The sequence below is a fragment of the Platichthys flesus genome, chromosome 11, assembly GCF_949316205.1.
Source record: "Platichthys flesus chromosome 11, fPlaFle2.1, whole genome shotgun sequence".
NCBI lineage: Eukaryota > Metazoa > Chordata > Actinopteri > Pleuronectiformes > Pleuronectidae > Platichthys > Platichthys flesus.
This window is the reverse complement of record NC_084955.1, coordinates 571,913-589,434: the sequence shown is the minus strand read 5'-3', so window position 1 is coordinate 589,434 and position 17,522 is coordinate 571,913. Positions and strand designations below refer to the sequence as shown.

At 40.3% G+C, this 17,522-nt stretch overlaps 1 protein-coding gene across 3 annotated transcripts in view; it reads left to right on the top strand.

Moving 5' to 3' along the window:
• cep192 (centrosomal protein 192) overlaps nt 1-17,522 on the top strand; it is a 48,988-nt gene that overhangs the window by 15,009 nt on the left and 16,457 nt on the right. For all 3 annotated transcript variants that reach the window (XR_009923780.1, XM_062398557.1, XM_062398556.1), the window contains exons 12-36: nt 186-341; nt 590-875; nt 2,596-2,745; nt 2,856-2,920; nt 3,729-3,944; nt 4,097-4,229; nt 4,342-4,424; nt 4,979-5,254; nt 5,695-6,520; nt 6,623-6,719; nt 6,975-7,107; nt 7,256-7,949; nt 8,514-8,681; nt 8,959-9,107; nt 10,176-10,406; nt 10,596-10,721; nt 11,215-11,355; nt 11,575-11,635; nt 11,798-11,937; nt 13,655-13,747; nt 14,323-14,441; nt 15,135-15,332; nt 16,308-16,398; nt 16,909-17,088; nt 17,224-17,484. Coding sequence is in view for 2 of the 3 variants with exons in the window: in XM_062398557.1 (XP_062254541.1) it covers nt 186-341; nt 590-875; nt 2,596-2,745; nt 2,856-2,920; nt 3,729-3,944; nt 4,097-4,229; nt 4,342-4,424; nt 4,979-5,254; nt 5,695-6,520; nt 6,623-6,719; nt 6,975-7,107; nt 7,256-7,949; nt 8,514-8,681; nt 8,959-9,107; nt 10,176-10,406; nt 10,596-10,721; nt 11,215-11,355; nt 11,575-11,635; nt 11,798-11,937; nt 13,655-13,747; nt 14,323-14,441; nt 15,135-15,332; nt 16,308-16,398; nt 16,909-17,088; nt 17,224-17,484 (5,073 nt within the window). In the remaining variant the exon portion in view is untranslated. The remainder of the gene's footprint in view (nt 1-185; nt 342-589; nt 876-2,595; nt 2,746-2,855; nt 2,921-3,728; nt 3,945-4,096; nt 4,230-4,341; nt 4,425-4,978; nt 5,255-5,694; nt 6,521-6,622; nt 6,720-6,974; nt 7,108-7,255; nt 7,950-8,513; nt 8,682-8,958; nt 9,108-10,175; nt 10,407-10,595; nt 10,722-11,214; nt 11,356-11,574; nt 11,636-11,797; nt 11,938-13,654; nt 13,748-14,322; nt 14,442-15,134; nt 15,333-16,307; nt 16,399-16,908; nt 17,089-17,223; nt 17,485-17,522) is intronic.

The following is a 17,522-nucleotide window of genomic DNA, read 5'->3' as shown; positions in this document are numbered from 1 at the left end:
GCCTGACTGTAATTCAACTACAGCTGTCAACTGGTGGCCATTTTAATAACCCATAAATGTGTTTGTTATTCAGAGGTTGGAATTGGGATGACACTCCATCCCAATTCCAACCTGTCTTAAATATGTAATCCATTGATATTATTGTGACTGATGTGGACATCATTGTGGTTCTAATGGGATCGCAGGATGCAATGGAAAGCACGGAAACAGGGCCAACTGTTGACCGATTTTTGGATTCAGTCTACCTGAGAAATAGAGCTGGACTCCGAAGACCTCAAGATGTCCCAAACCTGACTTTCTCCCATCTTCATGGCACCCAGGGGAGTTTCCACCTCTCCCAGGTACACATTACATACAGGACTAGGTGAAATAAGTGATTTGCAAAGATCTGATGCAAATCACTTATTTCTATCTGTTACACATAATTACATAAAGTTTTGCTTTCTATTTCCACTCTGAAGTCCTTGCAGAATTAGTTGAACATACATCTAACACATTTCAAAATTAATTTGAGAAGTAAGACAATGGTATTGGCACAATGTATAATGGTTATTCAGCTCTTCCTTTCTTCTTGTCCACCTTCTTTCAGGTATTGCTCCCAGAATTTTGTGACAAGGATGGGGACGACAAGGACGATTATGATCACAGTGGAGTAGATGAACTTGATAGTGCCAGACCCTCCTTAGGCTTGAGGGGAGGGCCTTGTGGGGATGTTACTACTGCAGAGGCATCAGGTGGTACCAGTGAGGATGACACAAATCCTCTCTCCACCTCCCTGGAACCCAAATATTTCTCCCAGAGCTTCCACCAGGAACAAGAAGATTCAGATGAGTGGAACCACTGTCCAGACAACCTGGAGCTGGAGTTTCAACAAGGCAAGCTTTCTTTTTCTTTTCGATGTTCAGATCAGAAGCTGTTTACTTACAATTTACTTAAGCTGCTTTCAGAACTCCAGAGATCCACCGCAGCTTCTATGGAGGAGGTGTTTGTGTGGAAGTAAATGTCAGAGTGAGAGGCTCCAGACTTTTTGTGGACTTTGACCCACTAGTATAAAATCTACAAGAAGTCTGCAGAAGTCGATTTGAGAACACAGCAGAGATTCCCACTATCACTGTGAGCGAGCGGGGGGGTTGGTGATGATGCTTCTCACATTTATACAAAATAAATCTAAAGGAAACAAATATATCCAGGCTAAAAGCATTGCCATGGATTTTCAAGATAGACAAAGATGTCAAGAGAGTTTGGGTTAAGAGCCGCGATGGTGTTGATATGCTTTAAACAAAATTACGTGATCTCTGCATCAGAATTAACACATAACATCCTGCCTCTGCCTGCTGCACCACCCCTCCCCTGATTCCTATGGAGGATTTTTTTGCGGTTGTACACGTCTAAGCAGAGAACCCTGTGTTGTTTATATGTGAAAGGCAAACTTCGGAGAAAGTTTGGACCCAATTCTCCGGAAATCCTCTGTAGGACATTTCTGAACTACTAACTAAAGCAATTTAGTTAATACTAGTGGCCTTTCCACAAGGCTATTGAGTTGCTAGCTAGTGGGAAAAAGTTATAGTTATAGGGGAGATTCCCTTTCAGAGAACATTGGGTTGTAAAGTTCCAAAGTTGTTGCTTCTAGTACATTCTAGTGTCACTATTCCATCATATTCACTGATCTTAATTATTGTATATTATGAGTTTACAATATTGTAAAGGAGATAGGAATTGGAAATCTAAGAATGCACTTTCACTCTTTTTCACACAAAGCAGAATCGAATAACTAAACTTCAGAGTGAACTAAACATATAAATGTATGTATGAAATGAATGAGGTGCAAAAAATAGATATGATTAGCGCACACACACAGGTCCCGGGGCTCTGCCCCCTGCCCCCACTAACATGCTCAGACGCAGAGGGACATCAGAGCTTGTTCACGTGAAGCTGCTGGTCACTGACTCACCGGCTGCTTCATAACAGTTGAAACAGTGAAAACACTGAGTTTCTCTGGTTTCAGCTGCTCAGAGATCAGTGCCGCAGCTTCTTGATCAGAGCAGAAGCTGTAGTTGGTTTCTACCGAGCTTCATTTACTGTGTCCGCCTCCATTCTGACCTGCTCTCATTTTTGTTTTCACCTTTCACCAACCAAAATATATATTTTTAAGATATTACGCTGCAGTTATATGTTTTTTATTTATTTCAAAATAGGGCACTTCTTATTTAATACATTTCCCACAAATATGGGGAGGATTCAAATAGCCCTGCATAGTTCTGTGTTTAATTTATTTCAAAGTAGGCCTAGACTTACCTCTGTATTTCCTCTCCTCTTCATAAGAGTTTGGTGTTTTCCTTTGTTGTAACAGGTAAAAATAGCAATAAAATGTCAACAGTTTTCTTTATTGTCATTCTATAATTTCATAAATGCATTAGATTTGTTATCAAATATGTTTTGCAGTTCAAGACAAATTTTATTTGGAGGAAGACTAAAACTAAGAAGGATAAAAATGACTAAATGTGTCTAAAAATAATATGCATTTTCGTCTTAAGACTAAGACTTAATCCTAAATAGCTGCCGAAATTAACACTGCAACATTGTTTGTGTCTTTAGGTGCCAGAACCACTCATAATGTTGTGTACCAGAATGAAGAAGGGCAGTGGGTGACAGACCTGGCTTATTACTCCTCCTTTGAGAAAGAGGTTGATGGGAAGACCTCAGAGACTGCTGGCCAGTTTCATACTGAGGACTTTGTTGATCCCAGTAAGTTAACAGCACTACTATAATACAATGTCATTGTTTACTGTGTTTTTTTGTTTTGTGCAAAAAATGTGTGAATTGAGTGTTCTGGCCCCTTTTTTTCTCCTTTACAGGTAGTGCTTTGGAAAAGTTAGCTAAAGATCAAGAGGAGTTTGAAAAAGAGCACCAGTTCATTCAGGTAAACATACACATAGGGCTGGGCAATTGATTGAAAATGTAACGAAACCAACATTAATAACCTCTAACCGATTTAATCTTGCTCATTCACTACGTTGGGTTTCCACTATGCTCATTTTGTCATGGTGTCCCCGAGTACCTTGTACCATGAGGTATGACCCTGCCGCATGTCCTGCCTCCTTACTCCCCCGTTGATCTGTGCTCATTTTACACTTCAACAATAAACATCTAGACTAATCAGAAGTTAGGACACATACAGGACTTGAAGTTTACATTGTGTTTGATTTGCTCTAGAGTTAATGAGACATGCATTTAAACACATTGGGAAAAAAATCCAACCTTTTGTGTGCATGAAGCTTACTTGCTATAACATAACACGAGACGTGACATGAACAATCTGGATTCATGATCTGAAACCATAGATTTATAACTAAATAAATGTGTCATGAGCAACAGAAACGTGCAGACACACACTCACACACTCCTGCAGACGGGAGAGAAGTGTTAATGACGAAACGGTGTTTTAACTATATTGTTGCAGAAGAAGCAATAAGCTATTTATCCATGAACTGAAATAGGAATTCAGCAGTTTTTTTTCTAAAGAGCAGTTCTACTGTTGTCACTACGGAAAATTAATTTGAACAAATTTGATTTATTATTCCATTAAACATAAATTAATAAATGAATGAAAGGATGAGAAATCATTGATTGTAGTTTGTTTGTCAAATTGTACCCTAACAAACTTCTACAACTCTTGACTTGCATTAAATGTGAAGCACAGACTTGGTTTGTTAATTTTCTTCAAATAGGAAGAGAAGATTGAACTGGTCAACAGCAGCACCTTTCAGAGTGACTCATTGTGGAAGGTCCCCAGCAACAGCCTGATGAGGGCTTCCCAGGTCACTTCTGAATTTAAGCAGGGAGACCAGAGCTACCTGCGGCTCTCTTTAGGAGAGTTTTTTGGACAACGCTCTGAAGCCCTGGGCTGTTTGGGCAGCATTAATGATGTGGATGGAGCTAAACGGGTAATTGATCTGCTTGCTTAAACTGCTTATTAATATTGAAAAATCGAATTGTACTTCCTCGGCTAATAATTTAAGTTATTTAAACATAAATCTATAGTTGAGGTTTTCATCAACATTGTAAAGTGCATTAAAGTTTGTTTTTTGTTTTATAGCCGTCCTTTGGCTACATTATTACCTCTCCAGAGAAGAGGGAACCATTTCCCCTCATTAACCCCCAAAGAGTCGTAACATTGCCTCACATTGACACCATGGAGCTTATTGAAGGAGACAAAACACTCAACCCAGGTGTGTCCATGGTGTTTCTGTGGCTGAATGATTATTTAAGATTCATAGAATAGTACCTAATGTTGTATTTCTTTTCAATGACGCACTGTGCTTTTTTTTATTTTACATGCAGAGGACCTAGAGAAAACTCTTGAGGCTCCAGGTGAAATGATTTCAACAAAAGGTGATATTGATCAAGAATCCAGTGATCAGGAGGTATGAGTATGTTATTTTAATTTTTATCATATATTTTATATTCAAATATTTCTCTATGGTTACACTAACATCTTCATAACATTCCGGTGTTTCCTCTAGATTTATTAACAATCTCTTGGCAGTGCTACTGCATTGTCACACATCACTCCACACTACTCAACCAGTGATTCTTCCCCGCCACTCTTTTTCTAACTACTTACCTGTGGCATATCTTTATTATACCAGTTTGAATTACTTTTTTGTTCCTTTATAAGTTATTTGACTTTTTTTCAACATGTTTAAATACTATTCTGTAGCAAATCAAACAAGCACAAAGTAGCCTGTACATGACCTAATAACGTCTGATTAGTGTTGGTGTTAATTGTTAGAGTGTAAAGTGCGTGCAGGTCAGCAGGGGAATTGGGGGGAGGACACGGACAGGAGACTCCAACATAGTGAAAAAATACAGGGCTTATAATTTGGGTCTTCCCCACTTTTGTAGCGGCAGGCAACTTTTGCCAAATGAATGTAGTGGAAACCCTGCATTCTGACATGAGATCATTTCACGTCTTTAGGACCATTCTGTTAGTGCTGCATTACCTGACCACAGTGAGGGCTCTCCAGAGTCAATCTTGGGTATTCCAACCTGTTCCACCCTGGACAACAACAGCAGTCACTTGATGCTGAGTATCAGCACCATTGCTTCAGCCATTGCTGATGCATCCATCAGCACTGACCCATCACAGCTGGCTGCCATGATCATGGCGCTCTCGAAGAAGAGTAAGATGAGGAATCAACCCATGGATTCAGTACCCGTTAACAGCACAGAGGATCAAGATTCAGCTGAAAATGTAAAGCTTTGGATATATATATATTTGTTATCATTATACATATTTTTGAAGTAACGTTTGTTAGTTTGTATATGTTGCTCATTTCCATACACAGCAAAAGTGTTCTCAGTCCTTTCTGGTGTTTTGACATATACGCTTATCAATTTGTTAATTCATAAAATTGAATACCAGCATTCCATCCTTTGAACTATTTTGTTTCTTTTAATAGCTTTAATTATTCAGTTACTGTACTGTTTCAATATAACAAACCCTAAAACATGATCTGGTTTACTTATAAACACCCTTCTGTCAAATTTGACAAAGAAAATGTACTCCTTGTGGTGACTGACGTTAAATACTAATCATCTGTTATTATGAAGCATCATTTCCTCAGTTCTCTTTTAAATGTTCCTCTTAAAATGAATGTTAAATTTAAAGAACACTACTTTGCCTCTACATAGATCCTCTCTGAACCAGATGAGAGTGCCATGTTGGACACACTGCAGACAAGAACCTATGTTGGAGAGCCAAGTGCCTTTGACCTGGAGAAGTACCTGAAAACGACTGATGTCTCTTGCCCAATTGATGCCTCTTTCGCACACACCACCTTTGACCTGACCAGATGGGCGCACAACCTCAGTACGAACCCTCAGACAGGATACCCAGTGGACCAGAACAACTCATTTCAGCGAGTGTACAGTGAGACTCAAAAGAAGCCATCTGCAGTCTCACTTTCAAATTCATTATCGCCAGGTAATGGTGTATCAAAAAGAAGCCCTCTTCCTTGTCCCCACACATCTTTCAGCTCAGCCGGGAGGTCTATGGGATCGGGACCATCTTTAATGCTGAAGATTTCTTCAAACAAATCGGCAGCTTGTGATAGAACAATTTCTCCTGCAACCAAGACTTGTGGATCCACAGGCAGCACATCCACAGATAATGGAGTAAAGCCAGGAGAACAAAAGCCACCAGCAAACAACAATACTGGGTATTCTTTAGATGCAACACAAAAGAGTGATAACATCTCTTCTTCCTCAACTGGCTTGCCTAGAACCTCCCCAGGATGGAGGAAAGGGCAGTCAGGTCTGCCCTACCTTAAAGGTTGCTCTCCCCCGTCTCAGGGGATGGGGACTGCAGGCCAGCAGGGTCAGGACAGACTGAGTAATTCTCCGCAGAAGAAACCACTGTCCAGGAATATTGTAGGAACTCCACTACCTTGTAGCTCCGAGGAGAAAAACGTTGGCTCCCCTTCCCAAAACATCTGGCAATCAGCAGAACCTGCATCAGGTAAATAAGCAGATATATTGTACATTGTTGGCAGGTGTTGCCTGGCTTGATCATCATAATGAACTCAATTGTTGATTGATTGGATTGACCTTGTTTTTTCAGAGCCCTGTGGGGAGGAAACGCAGTGTAACTTCAGACCATCCACTTCTCCACTCACCCACTCCTCTCCAAGTCAGACCTCCATTCCCAGTGCTAATGGGTATTGTATCACATCATTTCTGCAGATTGTATTAATGTCAGTTATATTATGAAATGTTAATTTTCAAATAAATGTAACCCAAATTAATTGGTTACAGTATTAGACAAGAAAGGAGATGCCATATTTCCTAAATATTTACTCTGTTGTCTCTGGTTTGATTCTGTTGTTAAGCTGATTCTTTTAACTAACAGATGCAGGATGTAAGCATTTTGAGCCATTAATCACTGTCTTTACATTGTCACCTTCATCTTCCAGTGAATGTCTGACGGACAAACGTCCAGGTCTTGACCTTTCTTCTCAGTCAACCTGCTCGAGCCCTAGTCTCAGCAGGCTCACATACATCTCCATGAATGATGGCACTGTCATACCAACTCCTGAGAGACAAAAGGTAATATACAATATAGTGTATTTTCATCTGTGTTGAAAAAAAAATCTTTCTGCAGTAGTAATCATTTTAAGACATAGGACAAGATGTAAAATATCAATTGTATCTGTCCTACAAGTAAGGCCACTGTCTTCTTTGTTTTACTCTACAGAACAATTGCACCATGGCACTGAGCACCACCATCATCAGATTCAGTCCAACTCCACCTGTGGGACCTGATGAACAGTCTAACCTTGATATTCCTTGCTCATCTAAAAGCATAGATCAGCTGCAACCACAGCATTCTAAAAGTCTGGACCCTCTACCAGCAACGCAATGTAAAACACAAGAGCCCTCCCGTAGTGGTTCTGCCCTGAGCTGTACTCGCAGTCAGAGTGAATGTAACTACCACTGTGCCAGGGACAGGACCAGTGATCTTTCAGCAGGTTGTAGGACCCACAGGCACCTCTCTGAATCCAATGTAAGGCAGCTCACCAAAGTGGACTCAGGTTATTGTAGCAATCTGAACATTCAGCAAACTAGAAGCATCCCAGCTCCTCAGAGCTCCCAGCAATGGGGAGCTGCTAGCTCAGAGTTGTCATCTGTCATCTATGCTGGTGGCCTTGGCGTTCCTCTGTCCTGCTCATCAGAGGGATTTCACTTTGTGCCCATCCCCAGCTTTAAGCCCCAGTGCACCGGTTTTATTGACCTTCCCCACCAAGGAGATGTGCAGTCCCTCCTTACTGGATGCTCTCTCTATAACTCCCAGCTGGCTCAGCATTATTTGGGATCTGAAGCTCCATTACGTCCTGGTGCTTATCCTGTGGGACCAACAGGAAGTGGTCTCTACAGTGTGTCCTCTACAGGCATGTCCCTTTTCTATCCACTTTTTATTTATTTATTTTATTTAATCTGATTCTAATCAGGTAGTCACATTGAGATCAAGATCTATTATGCAAGAGAGGCTTGAGAACAAGTAACATTCACGATCAGCATCAAAAATTTAACCCAAGCAACAGGAAAAGAACACCATAAAAATAAATTCATCAAAACTGTAACAGTGAACTGTAAAGGAAACTGAGTTTGATAAAAATGTCTGGGTTGGTTGTTGAATATGTATTTTGAATGAGAGTGACCTATCTAGCCAAATTCCTAGATTTGTGTAAGGGTCCGTTTGAGTGATATGGGTACCATTTAATGTTTAAGTGTGGAATCAATACAACCAATATTCTAGGTAGAAAACATAACAAATTTCCTACTGTAACTGCATTTAGAACCAGTTATGATTATGCTGCTTAATAGTCATTATGCTATTTCTGAAAAATAATACATTACCAGGAAATATAACTGTCATACAAATAATTTTGAAACAAATGATTAAACTAACTGCGTCCTATTTGTTTTGTTTTCATCAAATAATGATCCAACAGTGAGACCAACCCATCCAACATCAGGGCCTCTGGGAATTTCTGCTGCTGCTGGCTCTCTTCGCCTCCCCAGACTCCATCAGAATCAACAGGACATAGGTATAATAGCGAAACCTTACAGTCACCATGATGCAGAGCCACTTGGGACAGGTGGACTTGAAGAACCGAGAGGTAGCAATGGTTTTTTGCATTTATAAAAATACCCTCTTGTACATATTTCAATGTATTTTTCAGATATATTAGAGAGTCTGAGGAGACGTTTAAGAAATGTGAATTTAGGCTGTTATTGTTTTATATATATTCTTGATACCCTTAACTAATGAAATCTGTTGGAAACAGTCTTTGCATCTCATTATTTTTCACTCTTTTAATAAGTACATTACCTTCCACTGCATTGAGAAGCAGCATTTCCCTGCATCAGTCATCCTCATTCTTCTGGTATCCTCAGGCCAAGTGTTGGTACCAGGAGAAGTGCGGTTTCCTAATGCCTGCTGTGTAGGCATTGCCTCACAGACCTCCCTCAGCCTCTTCAACCCCTCGGAGAGATGGCAGCAAGTGTCAATCACTGTCACCAGCCTTGCTATTGATGGAGAAAAGGTGAGCAGTGAACACAGGGGTGTCGAGCTATATCAAAGCACCTAGATCATATTTTAAATACACACTAAAACATTTTAAATTGTTAGGGTTTTGGACACAATTCTGATGGCATTTTATCGCTTAAAAATGGTGAGTAAGTGCAGATTAAAGACAAGTTCCTATTATCTGTAACCGAGCAATATCTGTATTGTGTAAAATAAATTTATCTGGGCTTTTACTATCTGTAATTACTTGAAGGGGGGCAGTAGGTACACTCAAACTATGAAGACAGTCACTCTGCAATATTTTTCACTCAGTCCATTCCAAGAAATATGTTATTGAAACGTATTGTTATCGTAATTCCTCCCCGTATGATGTCATATGGATTCACACTCGTCTCTCAGCCCCACCCAGCCAATACCAGTCCCCGATCCCACCGACCCCACTCCCCATCACCTCCACTGCGAACGCAACACCAAGCAGACATGTTGCTGAGCTAGCAGCTTGTTAGCTACCATAAGCTAACAACAACAAACAACACTGAAGAAACACTGCAGACGTTACTCCATATTGAAACTCCGTACTGTAACTCGGTACGATACTCCTACATTGGCCGACTGACTTTCTAAAAATTGAACAAACATGAGGACGGTGTTACTTACCATTCAGAAACATCCTATCCACTGTAAATATGTGGCTGGTCTTCTATAGCGATATCCAAACATAATGTGACTTTCAGCTGTTTACATTAGAGATAGTCTAATGCGCCAGAATGAGACTGGTAATAGTGCTGGTCGCGTGTCACTCAATGTGCAGTCACCCAATCAGAGGAGGGGCTCAATAGGCAGGCGAACACTGCCTGTTGTGTCTGCAGCTCCAGAGAGAGGCAGAATAGAGGACAAGGAAATACACATTGCAGCAGTTTTTTCGACTTTAAACCACTTATATATCATCTTAGGGTTACCAAAACCTAAAATGAATACCCTGAAAGGTGTACAATATTTGGCCTTTTAACTAGCTGACATGACTTAGATGAGTATGTGAAAATGCAGTTCAATTAAATTCTATCTTCAATGTTACCTCCTACAGGTGGATAGCTTGCCTTATCAGTGGCTCATAGTCAAGAACAAGACTATCATTGGGCCAAAGACCACAGAGGAGCAGAAAGTGTTGTTCATAGCTCCACAGGCTGGTGTTTACGAGTGTGTCCTCACTGTTTGCTCCTGGCCTGCGTCTGCTGAGATAGAGGTGGCTGCCAGGGCTAATAGCTTTGCTAAAAGGGTGGTTTTGATTGCCATAGCGGAGAATCCTGCAGTAGAGGTAAGGATCACATGCTTAACCAAAAATAACCATCATAAAAGGAAGTACATTACTCAAAGGTTAATATTCACACAAAGAGATGGTGATATATTTGCAGATAAGAAATCGCTTGAATGAGCTATGGATTGAAGTAAATATGTTGCATTGGGTGTCTCAAAGAAGGATACTTTAATTTGTTTTGATTCTCAGGTTGAAGAAAGTAAATTTTGCTATTTGGATTTTGGAGACCTTCCGGGAGGCAGTGCCAAATCTCTTCCTCTGAAACTTGTCAACAAGACTCATGCCACAGTGCCCATACGTCTTGTAATCAGTGCAGTGAGTCCACAGCATTTTTCCCCACATTTTTAGACCATATACCAATACACACACTGATCAACAACTGAAATGCAGTGACCTCCAGTGGCAGCTCCATGGATTTTACTGTGAAGGCTATAACAAATGTATAATTTAAAGAAGTGTCTGCTGAGTTAAACAACCTCTACGCTAATGACAGAGCAAACGCTAAATCTGAGTGCATCACTGTTTTGATAATATGGAGATTAAGAGAAGAACAAACAAGATATTTTGCTGTGGTTTCTTCTCATAATGAACATTTTAAGTAGCTATTTGAAAGTTACTTGTGCATTAAGTTCCATATCTAGTATAAATGTGATCTTAATGTATCTGCTCTAAATAAAAATTTGTGTGGTAGGAAGGATAATAATGTACTTTGTATAAAATCATTCTGGCTTTGCTTTGCTATGCAGCTAAATAACAGCAATATAAAACAAATGTAATCATTGTTTCACATTTTACATCTCTCTCCTAGAACACTACAGCAAGCCGATGCTTTACCTTTTCCAAGCAGCCAGTTATCATGACTACCGAAGAAACGCAACAGGCTGGACACATCACCCCAGTGTCCTCTCCCTCTGTGATTAATCATGTGATGCCTGCCAACTACGGAGAGGTTAGATAACTCAATCATTGAAACATAATCTCAGTCATTTACACTTTCTTGCTACACCTATTAATTCATTTTTTTTTTTAAGGTAGGTTTTTATTGAATGGTAATTATGCACCAGGATGTAATTGAAAATACACAAAACATTATTTTATGTATTTAAACTGGTGCGATAACTGTTGAAAACACTCATGATAAATATTACTTGTCCTTCTGTCCCCCCAGAATACAGTAGGCTTCATGGTCTGGGTACATTTCAAAGCCCCTCAGAAGTACACATTTTCAGGTGATTAACCATGACTGATTACCTCAGTGGCATTTTAAGATCTATCAAATATTCAGTAGGTCACTGAACCTATAATAATCTTTGAATTATTTGATCTTGTATTTTTTCAGATGAAATAAAAAGAGTTATTTTCTGCTAACTTAATCTCTCTGTGCTTGCCAGGAGAGCTTGGTCCGCCTGTTGAGTACCTTGCTCGGGTGGACATTGAATTGGACTCTCCTGGTCCAAGTCATGTTATCAGGAGTATTCCCCTCAGTGCCAGGTTTGGTACTGCAAGAGTCCATGCTCCTAAAGACCTACAGGTAGTCAAGCTGTTTAATTACTTTTATTTTAGACTGACATTTAAAGGGATAGTTCACTGAAAATTAAAAATTCACTCGTTATTTACTCACCACTATTCCGATAGAGAGGTGGGAGAAGTGTTTGTGTCCACAGAACACTTCAGGAGTAAACTTTGTTGCAGGAGAATCCAATACAATTGAAGTCAATGGTGACTTAAGGCCGGCGCATGCTTCTGCAACTTTTTTTGCACGTCTCCTTAAGGCAGGGGTAGGCAACCTTTACTATCGAAAAAGCCATTTTGCCCCTTCTTCCCCCAAATTAAATCTGTCTGAAGCCGCAAAACATATTTGATAACACAGGTTATAAAGTTATATATATATATTTATACAATATATATAAAAACTATGGTTTGTTGCATTTATTAAATTATAGAACGACAAAAAAAACTCTGTAGACATTTAACTGCAATTTGTACCTGTTACAAAAAAGGAAAGCACAAAACATCTTTTTTTTAGGCCTTAAAAAGTCTTAAAAAGTCTTAAATTTGATTTAGCTAGGTCTTAAAATTGAATTGGATTAGGAAACGACTTCGCGATAACTTCCTCTTCAGTAAATGTGCTTGAGGAAATGTCCTGCAAAGTAAGTAGTACGGTAATCAGTTCCCCCCCCCAACATTTCGTATGGAAATAAATCAGCATGGAACCATCACAAAATTTGCAGCTCTCGTGAGAACTTATCAGAGAACACCCAGTGTGTTGGTGAGTATTGATGTAAGGACTGTATATGAGGAACGTATTCTTTTTTGCCGGTTCTGATTTACAGCTCCGCTCCAGGTGTCTGCTAAAACACGGCTCAGATGACTTCTCTCTGTTAATGTTCTTTAATTTGGCAACAGCACAGTACAACATATGCCTATGAACGGCAGGGCAGGATATGGGTGGTAATATGTGTGGTTCTATAGAAGAAAAGATACGTGCGTGCAGACTACACACCTCCCTATTAACAATATACATCCTTATCTACCCGTATATACATATTAGTGAAGTATCCACAGATAACGCTGCACTCACGCTGATCGTGCAGCCCCAGCAGTGCAAGTGGATCAAATAGAAGAGCGTTTTACAGAACAGATCCGAAAGTATGTCCACTTGTATAACCCGTCACTGACTGGCAGATTTGTCCGCCAGAAAAAGGCTATGAGGAGCCGCAGTGGCGATGTAAATAAACAGTCTACGACAACTGCCACAAACCAAGAAGGCGTCTCTAAGGCCGTCTTCAACAAAAAACGTTATTCCACCTAGTATCCTGACGGTGAATTGCTTTGTAACACGTGCAACCCTTTGAGAAGCATGAATGACAACGAGTCCTTCGACACAGCTGTGTGAAAGGCCACAGACGCAGTTGCAGAAGCATGCGCTGGCCTTACTGCGCCACACTCCGCTTGTGCTACTATGAGCGCACCCCTGCTTGCGGCGCGCGCTCCGCTTTCTGTGCTCTGCACGCAACCTCCGCACTGCGGATAGACAGCCTTTACACATAGTGTCTAGCAATTGAAAACACGCGGAGCAAACAGCAATCCAGCTAAATGAGACAGAAATTGTCTACTAGTGTATCGATTTCGAAAACGTGTATTTTTTTTTTTTGTATTATTTTTTTCTTGTTCGGCTGTCTATGCTCTATAACTTATTGACTGTTAACATCAGAGTTGTCAGTGAGCTGTGCTTTTTTTTTGTCTAGAATCTCCGCCTGTCTGCTCCGCTGGGTATATCTAGTAAACAGATGCTGCCATTAAAGAATGCTGGAAATATTGATGTGCAGCTGAAACTCGAGGTAAGTCTGACCTTTACTTTTCTTATTAGACTAGGGTTTTGGGTTAGTACCATGCATTATTTGCTCAGACTATCGCACATGTAATGGGAATTCATAAATATTTTTGCTTCTGTTTTTCTTGTGCTTTCCATGTTTTTGGTGTTCTTTCACCAACTCATCCTCCGCTTTGCTCTCATCTCCTCTCACCTACTATTTCCCCATTCCTTTCTCTTTTCATCTATTTAATCTGCCTTTTACTCCTAAGCTGCTTTCAGACATGCACTGAACTCCAAAGTTCCCCTGGAGTTTCTCCATAGAAACAGAATAGTATGTGTGAACAAAAGGTGAGTGATAGCCCTCAGGAGATTCTGTGGACTTCCTCCACCTGGCCTCCTAGAACTTCTGCAGAAACTCTGGAGGAGCCAATGGCAGCACATATCAGGAGACCCTCTGCAGGATTCACTGTGGCCTCTTTGTCTCGAGGCCATGTCTTATTATTCAACCTTCTATTCCTTTCTGGTTTATCCTATGTTCTGCCGTCTTCTTCTCAATTCTATTTACTAACTTTTATTTCTCTTTCATTCTTCTGTGTACAGAGTAGTGATGCTGAGGGCAGTTTCTCTGTGACACCTGATGAACTCTTCCTGAGAGTAGGAGATGAGCAGGAGGTCACAGTTTCCTTCAAAGCACAGAAAAACAGGAAAACCAGAGAAAGGTTGGCATACATTTATTGCATTTTAGTTTATATTCTGGGGAAAAAATTATTCCTGTGAAAAAAATAAACAGTTTCCTCCATATAATAGCTGTTTTTAAAGAATCCGATGACCAGGATAAGACAACTTTATTTAGTCAGGAGGAACCTGATGGTTTGACCGTCTATACGTTGTAAGATTTCTAGACTTCAGATAGTGAAGTATTGCTGTAACAGCAGTGCTGAGGGATCATAGGAAACATGTATTATGTTTAATATTGTGTCTTTTATATAATACATAACATTAATCCAAATTCTAACACTGAAAGTAGTAGCAAAATTAAGAATGAAGGCTTGACAAGTTAACATCACTATTGTTTAACAGTAGACTTCATAATGGATCTAGACATATTTCATTCAAATTGTACACTATGCCCTGTCACTGCAACACCAGTATAAACCAAAATAAAATAAATAATAATAATCTCAAACCACTTATTAAATTAAAAAAGAATGCTTGCCCTTGTTCAAATAAGTAGCTAGCAATGGGGTTAGAAAATTGAGCAGCATGTCAATGTGGGGTTTACACCATAACCAGGTTGTCGCAGTACATGCCTGAACAAAATTATTAGTTATATTGTGTCATATATGCCAAAATATCATGGTCAGTGGACATGCATTTCACCCAGTACAATAACCTTTGTTGTTATGTTACAGCCTCCTCACCATATTGGTGTTGCCATCAGGCCCTCAGTATGAGGTTACCCTGAAAGGAGAAGTTGTACCAGAGGACTGTGGGAAACCTGCTGTTCACTCTTCTTCTGCCTTTGGCTCTGGTCTGACCAAAGACATTCCACCAATTCTCTCTAATAAACAGTTCATAGCTTGGGGAGGCGTCTCTCTGGGACGAGCTGTGTAAGCAAGTTTTCAGCTTTCATCAATTTACATTATATATATAACTTGGTTACAAAAGATTACTCTAGTCATTCTAGATATCAGTCATTCATCTGAAAATAATCAAACAATTGGAGTCGCTATGGTCTACCTTATTCTATTGAGGTTTGTATAATGTTATTTAGGGCTGTTCTATTATGGAAAAAATGATCACGATTATTTTGGACAATATCAAAATCATGATTATTTAAACGATTATTAATACCTGCCCTTATTCTGAAGTCTATGCTTTAATTTTTGTATATCTTCCGGTTCCGGTAAACACCGATGACGGCTGCGTGTCTTATTCCTCCGTGAAACCAGGATATTGTGCCCAGTTATTCTAACCCTTAATGATGGCAACCCTAACACTCTCTGACCGACTGACTGCCGCAGAGAAATGCGAGTCCGGTCTGAACAGCCAGGCGGGAGCGCGCTTGAGAATAGCGGTGCACGGCACGGCCACTCCATGGTCTGCTGCTGCCCTCCCGGCTTTTCCACTCAGGCTGTTTTTTTTTCACCGGTGGTCACCACACACACAACTCGCCTCTTTTCACTTTAAAGCTGCTTGAGAGTGAGAGCCAGTCAGCTGGGCCGCCGAATGCTTTGGGGGAAGGACTGAATTGAGTATGCGCATCTCTTTCGAAACAAAAATGCCAAATAATCGTTTCAACTCGATTATGGTAGTTTGACCCCATAATCGTAATCACGATTAAATTTCAATTAATCGAGCAGCCCTAATGTTATTCATGGGAAGGGACAGACGCTGTCTACAGAGGATGTTATTCCTCAGTAGTAACTTAAATAATATGCATATTTTAGCAATCACCTTGAATCATTGGTCGCTACATTCTTCTACACAAATTTTTATGCAAAGTTTGTCAGAGATACTTCATATTTACAACTGAACTCTTACTCTTTGTAATCACATAACCAATAGCAGCCATTGTTTATCAGCCAACAGAAGCTGGTTCTAAGGAACAACTCTACAAACGTCACACAGCAGCTACGGTTGCTCATTCGTGGTCAAGATCAGGACTGTTTTCAGGTAGACTCTAATATTTGAGTACTTGCAGACTGAATGCCGCATCTGTGTTTCGTATTGTTCAGAATATTCTCACATTACACTTGTTTACACATCCTAGCAAAATTTTCTCATCAACTAAAACTAAAATACGGACTCTTCAAGACTGGACAGAGGCGTACACATTATGAGACTGTGGCGATGGTTAAAAACCAGCATTATGAAGCAACACTATACCATTCCAAATCGTATTTAAAATCCTGGCCTGACAAGCTAGAACTCTCTTGTCTCAATGAACAAGGATAGTGGAGTTGGTATCTAAGGGAGTATAAGGAAGAGGAAAGCAAGTATTACAGATCATTAGTTAAAGGGATAGTTTACCCAAAAATGAAAATTCACTCATTATCAACATACCACTATACTGATGGAGGGATGGGTGAAGTGTTTAAGTCCACAAAACTGAGGCTCTCCGAATTTTAAATGAATCACCTTGCCAGTTCTAATGTAAAGTATACAAACTTAATTTTCACACAGCTCCAGAGTATGTTCAGTCCAGAAGAGCGTCTAACCCGACATGGGGAGCTGTCCATCCGTCCCAGAGAGGACGTGGCTGTCCACCTGCTCTTTGCTCCCACCAGGGTGGCCTCAATGTTGTCCAAGCTAGAGATCAAACAGTCTGGAGTCCAGCCTTCACAGCCAGGGGTCAAATTTACGGTGAGGATGTGGCCATTCGTTTTTCGCTGCTCTTTTATTTCCCAGTATTATTTTCTTGTTACATTGTCACTCTTTCCTGCTTCAGTTCCTTCACTGTTTTGTGGCATAGTTGTCATTTTTTGTTGTCATCTTAAGATTCCACTGTCAGGCTATGGCGGGACCAACAACATCATCCTGGAGGACCAGAGGAAACAGGCCGACAGCTATGTGGCGACACTAACAAACATTGCAATTGGTCGCGTCAGCAAAGTGTGTTTGTGCGTGAGGAACACAGGCTCCAGGGCAGCTTTCATTAAGGCAGTGGCCTTTACAGATATGCAGACACGATCAGTTTTGGAGCCCTCTGTCATCAGCCTTGCCCCATCACAATTTGTGCTTAAGGAAAGGACACAAGAGGTAGAAGATTGTATTCAGCTAACATAATTTCCTCTTGT